This window comes from Larimichthys crocea, chromosome I (assembly GCF_000972845.2).
Source record: "Larimichthys crocea isolate SSNF chromosome I, L_crocea_2.0, whole genome shotgun sequence".
NCBI classification, from domain to species: domain Eukaryota; kingdom Metazoa; phylum Chordata; class Actinopteri; family Sciaenidae; genus Larimichthys; species Larimichthys crocea.
In genome coordinates, this window is record NC_040011.1 from 20214070 (window position 1) to 20225259 (window position 11190).

At 41.6% G+C, this 11190-nt stretch overlaps 1 protein-coding gene across 1 annotated transcript; it reads left to right on the forward strand.

Moving 5' to 3' along the window:
* The first annotated feature begins 7890 nt into the window (after positions 1–7890).
* fgf3 (fibroblast growth factor 3) lies at positions 7891–11190 on the forward strand. Its single transcript, XM_010749357.3, has 3 exons — positions 7891–8830; positions 9641–9744; positions 9980–11190. Exons 1-3 carry the CDS (start codon positions 8587–8589, stop codon positions 10358–10360), a joined length of 729 nt encoding a protein of 242 aa, XP_010747659.1. The 5' UTR covers positions 7891–8586; the 3' UTR covers positions 10361–11190.

Consider the following 11190-nt stretch of genomic DNA (forward strand, 5'->3'; position numbering starts at 1 on the left):
CACCGGTACTGTGAAAATGAAACTAAGGAAGCTGTTGGAGCTGAAGCAGTTGAGGTGAATACCATAATATAATGTAAGTTGTACATACTGTTTGTTATTTATATGTTGGCAAATGTTGGCGCTAATTCTCTGCGCAGTTGCAATTCAGTGAAGAAGAAAATGCAGTAAAATCATATTTGAGTTGAGACAATACTACTCTGCTGAAGTTAGCACACTGCATAAGCAGTGCTAGTCAGCAAGTACTTAGAGTACACAGGACTTTCGCTTCAGCTGTATTTGAGCAGCTTCATAAATCTAAAATACACAATTTACGTCCTGTGTCAACGTTCAGTGCTAATCAGCTTTAAGGGAGGAAGGAGTGTGGAAGCATGTCTGTGGAGGGCGTGTTGGTGGATGTGTGTGAGTATTTGACTTACAGGTGAGCTTAGCATAGCGACATGGGTGAATGAACACAAGTAGTTTGTGTTTTGAAGGATTTCTTTTAATTACTTGTTCATAAGAAGCTGCATTCGAAACCATTTGATAAAAAAGTTGCAGTCATGAGGTTAAGCTAATACGACAGGCTATGAAAATGTAGCCAGCGTTCATGTGTGTCAGTGACAGTCAGTCAGACTCTTAAATTGTCCAATAAAAAAGTAAAGGTTGGTCTGGACAAAGAGGCAAGAAGATATAAGAAGATGTGCAGACACACAGGATAGAGCATAGGCACCATTTCCCCTTTTTGTCAGTGTCAACTTTTATGAGGACAAAGCAGAACTATCTCCTGGTCAGCATCTGTCCTGCTCATGTTAGCTGACAAAGCAAGCATTTGTTACATTTTAGAAACATGCATGAAAAATAGTGTTTATAATCTGTAGGTGGAAAAGATAACTGCACTGAGTGGACGTCTGTTCAGGTTTATATCTGTACATCATTTGAATATCTTGTCTCAGTCAAGGACAACTCAGGAATAATGCAAGGTAGAAAATAATGGATTAACTTTGACATAGAATTTAAATAATAACCACTAAGTATTTAGCCAAGCCATAGTATGAATATTGTTTTAAATTTGAACATTTCATGTGGGAAGGCCTAGGCTTATGTTTACATTGTATAGCCAAAGCTAAGCGTATAATATTGTGAAGACTAATTATCAGGCAGCAGAGCTTTCTTCATTTTATATTTTCTACAACTTCTTTATTGGTTAATAATCACTTATCTTAATAATCTATAGAAAATATTTTATGAATATGAATGTGAATATTCTATAAATATTGTTTTATGAGACATTTTCAACAGTTTGTTGACTCTCAGAATGAGATATTTGCAGAGGGAGCAATAAGACTTCACCTCTCTGCTCTTGAATATGACAGTTAGGGTTGAAGCATAAAGCGTTATAATTGACCACATTTATTACACTTAACACAGGTAACTTATGTATTTCTAGCAGAAAAATGCAGAAAAATCATCTTGTGAAAGCCCTGACCTGAGCTCAGAATTTAGGAGCATTGAGTAGCCAGCAGATCATGTAGCAGCTTCAGTCCAAAGCTTATAAAACTTCATACTGCTCCATATAGATGCAGTTTTCTCCCACGCTGTCTCCCTCCTTTTTGCACACTCATTGTTCCTCCCTCTCCACCCAGCTTCTTTGACTCCCTCTCAACCTCACCATCACTGGCTTAAAACTCACTCACATACCCCACCTTCATTCTTGTAACCACAGAGTGAGGTTAGTAGTTAGTAGTTTCAGTGTCACAGGCTGGTCAGTATGATATTAGACTAACACTGGTCCACCATGCAGTATCTACTACCTGTCAGTAATCATAAATTGATTCTGCAATGTCTCCCGTTTTCTGCTCATAGTGGGAATGTTGAGTCTCTGTAGATAATATTATAAAGAGTATGGTCTAGACTGGATCTATATGGAAAGTGTTGTGACTTAACTTCTGTTATTTGCTGCTATATAAAAAAAAAATTCAGCTTTGGCAAACTGCAAAGAGGCCTTAGAGAGACATTAACATAGCTGCAGCATGTTGGCTGAAAGACAAAAGCAAACAGATCACTCCCTGAAGTACCTTCAAGACAGACATCTGTCATCTGGCCAACTAGCTTACTGACTGAGAACAGCTCAGCTCTGACAGGCAGAGAGTCTGCAGGACGTAAACGTGGAAGAAAACATCCCTTACTGGCTGTATACCTCCACTGATTTAGTCCCTTCTGTTACTCACTGTGTACATGTGATTTCTAAATAAACACATGCTGGAACTTATTAGTTTACAGCCACCTCAGATGGTAGCATCCATCCCTCCATAAGACCACCTCATCCATCTTTCACTCGATGAGCCAGCAGTGTTTCCACACAGCGCCCCCTGTGGAGTTGCCATGGTTTTTCCTGAATGGTCAAGTGTCAAAAGGAAATGACACAACATTCACTTTCAAATGAGCTCCTTATAGAAACCTCTTCATCACTGTCAGCTGAAGGGAGCGTCCACCTGTCCATTACACACTCCTGCTGTTTGAAAGCAGAGAGAGGCGCAGGCTGGATGGAGTGTTGAATATCAGCTTTGAGTGGAATTTTCTTCTGGAGTTTAAGAATTGAATGGACTAAATACTACAGATGGTGGTGACTGTATGACTGAGAATTAAGACAATCAAAAATCAAAATGCAGAATTGGACCACACAGCATGCTATGGATGAGAAGTCAGGTTTGTGCCTGTATAAACTGTAAAGCACTGATGCAGTAATGAAGTTATTTATCAGACTTGGATTGCGGTTAAATTAATAAAAAAATAAATCAACTAGTGCGTGTGATATTAACCTGTAGCATCAAGTTTTTTCATGGCAGTGGGTGATCATGATCAGTCGAGATATTGAACTCAAATAAACATGTCAATATGTACTTGGATGTGTGTGTGTGTGGATTACATGTGTGCAACCTATGTGTAGGTTTCTGTATGTATTTTCATTTGTAGTTTTTGAAGTTGCTGTAGGGATGGTGTATATTCTTGTATGTGTTTTATGATATGATGATTTTTGTGAGGTTTGTGTGGATGTGTGTGTGTGTGTTTCTTGTACGTGAATAGTTTTTGTGTTTTTTGTCTTGCGTGTGGAGGTTTGCGTGTGCGTGTCTATCACAGCCATTGATGGCCTCTAGAGTTTCATCCTTCCACAATCATTTGCCTGTTGGAAGGTGCAGCCGCTTTGCAGGCATCTGAAACCTGCAGCTAACAATCAAAGAGCTGTAGGAGTATAGGACAGACCTATCTGGTTACAGAGAGAGAGCTACTGAATGAGAGACAAAGAGTGACAGTGCGAGAATGAGGGAGAGAGTAGCGAGAAAGAGAAAACGTGTAAGAAAGAGAAAGGGAGAAAAACACTGGAGAGGTTATTTTCATCTTCTGATAGAATATACTGCTTCTATTTTACAGAGGGAAAAAAAACTGTTGGTGAGGCTTCCTTAGCCCTCCGGCCATCTTTCAGTTCTTTCAGCATTTGTCTGCTCACTCACATTTCCTGTATTCTACATGAGAACCAATTTATAGCACAATGAATAGGTAGGAGACAGACAACTCCTGCTGTTTGTCTTTCTCCCCTATATCTTCATAAAGGGAATCCTTTGACTTTGATGTGTGCATGTGACAGTTCAAATGATGCTGTTCAAATATGTTAGTGTTCACTGCAATACTACTGACACATGGTCGAGATTTGATAAAAAAGCAATCATTTAACCCTTAACACTGCCAAATTCAACTGTAACTAAATATCTCCTAAAGATAATGAAATATACAAGTTGCATTTGCATTGTCATCATGATATATGGTTGCTTTGTGATCTGATCTCAGCCAGATGTAAATGTAATGTGAGCCCATTTACAAGAAATCAACAGCCATGCTATGGCTCTGTGAGTCTGTAATTAAACTGATGCAAAATCCTCATATTTAGATGTCATAATTTGAACAGATCACCCTGTGGAGACAACTGTACTAACTAATGAGTGACATGTATATGCAGAAAGATTTGCACCTGTAAGCAGTAAAGTGAAGTTCACCATTTGTCATTCACTCACACAGATGCTCAGTAAGTATGGTGAGATGATTATCATTGTTAATGAGATGTCTGCTCAGTCCTGCAACCAAGTATAGAGAATGAATGTTTATATTAATATCCTCATGAGACAAGGTTTGACTTTCCTTGGCACATGATAGATCATTTAAGTTGAAAACCTGGAACGCATGCACAGAGTTTAGCAACCTGTATGTGTCCCAGTGTCCCAAAGGTTGTGAACCTGCCAACTACATTCATGTCCTACTCTCTGTTTGCCCTGTCAAATAAGGGCTGGAGAAATGTGATGGCTGCAGGATAATAGTCCCTTGCAACATCATTTGTAGCCCAGACAGTGACATTCTTACAGCTGCTTATAGACAGTCCATAAGTGAAGACACTCAGGCTGATTGCACTGATGGATGCTGAAGTCTAATAAAGCTGAGTTCATAAAGTAACTCAACCCTCGACCATCCTACAAAGACTGGGTTCAAACCTTGTGTCCCAGGTTTTATTAGATTTAAGCCTCTGGTTAAGGTTAGCAAAAGATTGCGTTTTTTGTTAAAACAACAGCTCTGTAACATATTTTTTTAAACATGACTACAACACGAACCTTAACCAGTTTGCTTACTGTGAAAAAGTTAATTAAGGTTTAGCAGCCTACAGTCAACATTCTGTTTAGTATGCAGATTTTGCAACTCTTGCTGATTTCCAAAAATGCACTTTTAATAGCAAAAGAAGGTCTGCTCCTTCCTGCACCAGACACAGAGGGTTACATTCTTGACTTCATTAAAAAGTAGTGCAAGCAAATAAGTCATGTTCCTTCAATGACTTTATACAACATTTCTTCAAGGTAAAATCTAACACAAGTGAAAACTGAAGTTTTCTAAACTGTGACTTTGGTTTGGATTTAAAAGCTTTGTAGACACATTTAGCCAAAACAACATGCTAATACTGCAGACTGAACTAAGTTGAGCTGAAATAAAAGAGAGGGAGAAAGAGGGAGGCCGAATAAAACAGTTGTTGCCAATTTGTTTGCTGTGTGCTGGAACTGTACAAGACTTCTTTCTGAAGCGCCTGACAAGCAGGTGAGATCAAAGTCATGGGGACAAAAGAGGCTCAGCAGCGATTTGTCAGGAGACGAGAGGCAGCGGCTGGGTTCAGCCCTCTGATCACCGCCTCACCAAAGAAATCTGCCCATGAGAAAAAGTACAGCAGAAAGGGTTCAAAGGTCATTTTGATTTGCTCTGGATTACTGGTACCTCCTTTTTCCTTTGCTAAATGCAGGGGCTAAGAAAAGGACCTGGCTAATAACCTTTGTATTATTGCAGAAAAGAAACCCTTTTGTGCCAAGAGGGTTTTTGGAATGGTGGTGGGGGGAGAATTTGGGGAGGTCAATTAAAAAAGGAGCCCTGAAATTCTTTCTTTCATTCATGGCTGGAGGAGAGAAAAAGGGAAAGTTAAAATGTATGCTTTGGGGTTTTGTGTGGAAGCACTTCATGTGGCTAGGTTTGGGTTCATTTGTCAAGTGGATGAAGGCAAAAGGAATGGTTGGAAAGTTGGGTAAATAATTGAGAAATAGTGATCTTTTCTCTTGAAGCAAAAGCACTGCTCATTGTGTAATTTCCTCAAAACACAGGTGTGAATACATCCAAAATGCACTGAGGACGCACTGGGATCTGATCACTCCAGCCACACTGGGAGGTGGTCAGGAATGCAAGTGTGCAGTGTAATGTGAACTGGAATGGCTCCCTGGCCACATTGAAGGACCAATTAGTCAACTTTGTATTGTGTAGATAACAGAACAAAGCTCCCAAACACAGTTAATTTGCCTCTGCCAAATAACTCAGACAAAGTTTGAAGTCTGCACCCGAGCGGAGGAATCAAACAGCTGCCACAAGCTCATCTCTTGCTCTATGGCTCAACAAAATGTTATTTTTCTGTTTGTTCTGTTTCAGCTGTGGAAGAAGTAACAGAGAAGGGAAATGCGTTTGAGGTGCATTCTGATGCTCTAACTCCATTAGAGCTCCATTTGGGACTTTAGCACTCTGTACATTAGATGTCCTCAAGGGTCCATTTGGTTCTGTAGAGTCTAGACCTACCCACATAGGTTGTGTTGGACTTTTCTCATCATCTCTCATTTTGACAGAAAGGGTTGTAAAAATTCAGCCATAATCTGTCATCTTCATTTTGTAATAACGATGAGACACAGAGCCTATTTAATACCATTTCATTTTCAAAAACAACTCCATCACTATGACATCCAATATATTGAATGCTACTTGCTTAACATCAGTCTCTGCTGGCTAATAAACATGATCATTTCCCACCACCTGCTCTTTTTTCAACCTGTTTACACAATGTTTGTTTGTCACAATTTTTGGGCTTTCTAGCGAAACTTCAGACACTCGACGTGGTGATGCATGTGAGATCAAAGACAAGACTGGACATTAGCTAATTAATATGCACACTCACCATCAGTGACTGGAGGAGTTGGGGGTCTACTACACATGGTTATTGACAGTGTTGCGTGTGAATTACTTCACATTATGGTAGATGTAAAGTTAATCTGTCAGAAAGACAGACGGCTTCAGGTGGAGAATATTTGAATAACTGACAGAGTGTTCACATGGCTCTCGGTGGACTATGTAACAAACTGAATGAGTGTTGTTTCTATGACCATCAGGAAGATATATTGCAGAGACTGCTTGTTAATTAATAGTTCCTGCCTGTGTTGGTGGGTTAGGGTCAGTCATCTTTAGGTGTCCATTTGGATTTGGCTTTTTGGGAAATTAATTTATGCATGTCAAGTCTGAAACTTTAATTTATAACTTAAATTTAACCTTCAAGATTAAACACAACACACTTAAACTAATGTGTGTGTGTATGTGTGTGTGTGTGTCTGCCTGTGTGAGCACGTGCATGTGCATCACAAATTGAGAGCCCTGATTTGCCCTGCTTATTGCTGGGATGCTTTGTGGGCGGCGTGGAGGGGAACGTAATTAAAATAGTTTCTGAGAGAAACAGCACACCACATCTGAGGTTCCACCCTCTTCCAGCATTTAACCACATCAAGCGCGTCTCACTTAGAAATGGCCACCAGAACAACCTCTGATACACACGACCCGGCTGATGTTTTGGTGTGCTGTCTGACTTGCGAGGGGTCTTGGAGGCATAATGTGCACACATTTGTAATTAAAAGAACTGCCTTTTTCTGATCATTGGGGTAAATAAAGTGACAGAGGCAGCTAGTTGGGTGATGTATGGGAGGGGAAGACAAATGAACCATCGGCTCTCTGGGGGATTCTCAGCACAGGCCTTCATAGCAGCAGTGGAGCAGCGCCAAAGGGCAGAGAGATTTGTAGATGATGGTGCTAATTACCAGAATGCAAACCATAATGCGACCAAGATGGAAGCAATTTAGGCAGTAGTCATTTAGCCTGCTGCTCTTCCGCCCACCGGCTGCTGCCTCCCCAGAGCTGGGGCATTAGGATGGGAAAAGTCTGGGACAATCCATTGCTCGGGTGAAGGATGAAGAATAACACATGAGAGACGTTCTGTGGCATGAACGGGACATGGAGAGACCCCTGTGATAGACCATTCTTTTGTCCTTTTTTTCTTAATCTAACGTCAGCAGATTAAGAAAGACTTGGTGCTTACAGGTCAGTTGAAGGAAGGCGTTTATGAAGACTCAAGAACAAAGAAGGCTGCAAACTTTGAATTGCTGAGAGGTCGGGTTTGATTCCCAAGTCAACCTGCAGTGGTGGCTTGTCACCGCCTCTGAAAGAACTGCAAGTTTGGAGCTCTGATTCAAGGCAAATTACAAATTGCAGAAAATTGATATTGACCTCAGCCTGTCATGATGGGTTTACTGCTTGGCAAGCACCTGCTAAACTGGGATGAATGTAGTTACACTTTAAGTAGATGTGGACCACCCAAAAGTCAAAGTTCTTAACATTTGTGTTACTTTTGAAAGCTTCTTAAAATGATTTGGTCAGGTTTTGTCTCCTCTATGCTCTGAATTCAACACTGTAAAAGTTTTTGAAAGTTAAGGTACGTTAACTCGTATTCCTCACCTGTTGCAGTCCCGGGCGCTAGCTCAGCCCATCTGTATAATTTGGGATGTCTAATTGCTCTTTCACGATATTACAGAAGAGGAGTTCAGAGGAGAGCTGTTCCCCACTCAGCCACTGTGTAATTTTATCCACGCCGCAGTCTCTCACTTCACACAGGGCTGATACCTTTTGCCTCCCCCTTTCCTTTGTATCAATTGGTCGGAGTTCAGCCTATTGTCACCCCAAGCTTCTTTTATATCTGCGCTCAGTCTGAGCAGAGGATCTCAGTCAGAGCCGCAGGAGGGATTTCCAACAGCAGCAGCAGCAGCAGAGGCGAGGAGCGGATCCCACCTCGGGGGCGGCTGTGCTGTCGGCGTCGTCTCTCGGGCTGGATGTGCGCGAGACTGGAGTTCTCGAGCGTTGGGGGCCCGACACTTTAATGGGACCCCGAGAGCCTGGAAGGAGTTCTCCGTTTTTTCGCCACAGTCGTCTCTCCACGGCCATGCCACAATGCTGATGTTACCTCTGCTGGTGTTGCTGAGCCTGTTGGATCCCGTTAGTCCCCGGGCCAGCTGCGCCACTGGGCAGGCTTGCGACCCCCGGCAGCGAAGGGACGCCGGGGGCCGCGGAGGAGTGTACGAACACCTTGGAGGAGCGCCGAGACGCAGGAAGCTCTACTGCGCTACTAAATACCATTTACAAATCCACTCTAACGGGAAAATAGATGGATCACTGGAAGAAAACAATCCGTTTAGTGAGTATTTATTTGGTTTTACGCACAGCGAACTGCACAAACACAGGCCAAACTATCACAAACATAAAGACAACGATTATAGACTGATTTACAATAATGTTAATTATTGTTAGAATGTTAATCCGAGCAGTGTGGTTGATTTATTGTGTCAAAGATCTTAGTGAACAATTTAATCAACGATGTGGCCTCAAGTTGTTCATTCAAAGTTTTAAAGCAGTTTGTTTGAATGAAATGAAAGTTTGTCTTCAGATAAATAAATGTTTGATATACTTAGAATGGATTCAAATGTAAAGTTTACATTCTGATATAATTAATCTATCAGATCTACAGAGTTTCACTGTCAGTGAAGCGCGTCCGTGGTGGGCTATTGATTTCTCTAAGTGTGTGTGTGTGTGTGTGTGTGTGTGTGTGTGTGTGTGTGTGAAATCATGACATTGCAAAGCTGCTGGTTAATCTCTATTAGAACCATCAGCCACAGTATTAACATCCAGGCTGGACAAAGGCGCTGTCCTAACGGATGTATTTATCTAATCAGCGACCATTAGAGGCTTTCTGCTGCGCTGAAAAGACCATTGACTAATCAAGCACTGATTTAAAAAAACAATAAACAGGCTGTATGGGGCGCTACAAGGTGACAACCACAAGCGGAAATGAATTAATTGGCTACTTTAAAGATTGAGGCTCTTCAGTGAAACTTTGCTTTGCAGGTTGTGTTTGATTTCTGTTTTTTAAGAACCTGAATAAATGTTAGGAATGAAACCTCCTCAGCTGACATGTCAAATAACTCCTGTGTGTTCATCTGTGTTGTAGGCATCATGGAGATCACAGCAGTGGATGTCGGTGTTGTGGCCATAAAAGGGCTCTTCTCTGGCAGATATCTGGCCATGAATGATAAAGGCCGACTATATGCCTCGGTGAGTACAGATGTCATTTCATCATTTAATGGATCACCTTCTCTTGGTTAAAGACCTTAGATGTGAGCTGCAGAATGTTTTGGTTGCATGCTGTCATTTTTAGATACTCTAAAATGATGTGCTTATCTGCTGCAACTTGTCTTATTTTATGGCTGATTCACAGTCCTCCTGTGAATGAAAAAATATACGGCGTGAAAAATGTGTCTAAAAGTTTCCTTCCTTCTCATCCCCCCAGGAAGTGTTCAACAGAGAGTGTGAGTTTGTGGAGCGGATCCATGAGTTGGGGTACAACACCTACGCATCCCGCCACCATTCCACAGAACAGCCGTTGCCTCAAGGTGGCAGCAGCAGCAAGCGGAGAGCCAGTGCCAAGCGCCAGTGGTACGTTTCCATTAATGGCAAAGGGCGGCCACGGCGAGGCTTTAAAACCCGAAGTACGGACAAAGCCTCACTTTTCCTGCCTCGAGTGCTGGGCAACAAGGACCATGAGATGGTGAGGCGGCTTAGAGACAGTCAGAGTGCACACCACCACATGCATCACCACGACAGCCGCCGTGAACGCCGGAGACGCCGGCATCGTGCCAGGAAAGGCCGGGACCAACGGCCAGATGACTGAGGAGACTTTAAGAGGGGGAGTTGACCCTGTGGCCCTATGACTAATCCTAACATGGACCCCTGATCTCAGTACATACTGTAGCTTAATTGCAATGGATGACTTGGAAAAAAAACATCTTGGATTCTGCCTTCTGGATTAGTGGAAATTTTTGTCATTGATGCAAAGGGGAAAAAAATCCATAGAAGGAAAGATAGACAGAGGGCCACATACATCAAGACACACACATACACACACACACACACACACACACACACACAAAGCTGTATAATCTTTTATTTACTGACGTCTGACTTTTCAAAAATGCTACTGTCTCGTAAACAAATAATGATGTAGTTGAAAAGTTCAATCCTTTTTTGTAAAAACTTCCATGTTTGTCTTGTTATCATCGACTTAACACGGAGCAGAAAACCTTTGAAAGTGGTTCTATTCTTGTAAATACAGGATGCACTATGCATGTACAGTGACTCCACAGCTTTTCATTTGTCTAAAGCTGGAATGACAAAAACAATATGATATTTTGAAGTGCTAACAAACATGACAGATATCAAAGAGAGGACTTTACACAGCCAAGCACTTTGTCAGATTCACATTTACAAGCAAAGAGACGCTCGGTGAGAGGCGGGATCCTGTTTATATTTTTGTGATATTCATACAATGTGATAGTCTACTGTAAACTCAAAGATGTACTTTGTATATTGTACTAATGATATGAATATTTATTTGGTGCCTGTGTTGTAAGTTATTGATAAGACTATTTCTGCATTTTCCCGATGTTACTGTTTGTTTTCACTCACCACCTGGTTTCAACATAAAACACAATGGTACTGACC

Coding starts and splice junctions, on each gene's coding strand:
- fgf3 (XM_010749357.3), top strand. CDS start 8,587: ATGCTGATGTTACCTCTGCTGGTGTTGCTGAGCCTGTTGGATCCCGTT. Junction 8,831..9,640: donor GGAAGAAAACAATCCGTTTA/GTGAGTATTTAT, acceptor TCTGTGTTGTAG/GCATCATGGAGATCACAGCA. Junction 9,745..9,979: donor AAGGCCGACTATATGCCTCG/GTGAGTACAGAT, acceptor TCATCCCCCCAG/GAAGTGTTCAACAGAGAGTG.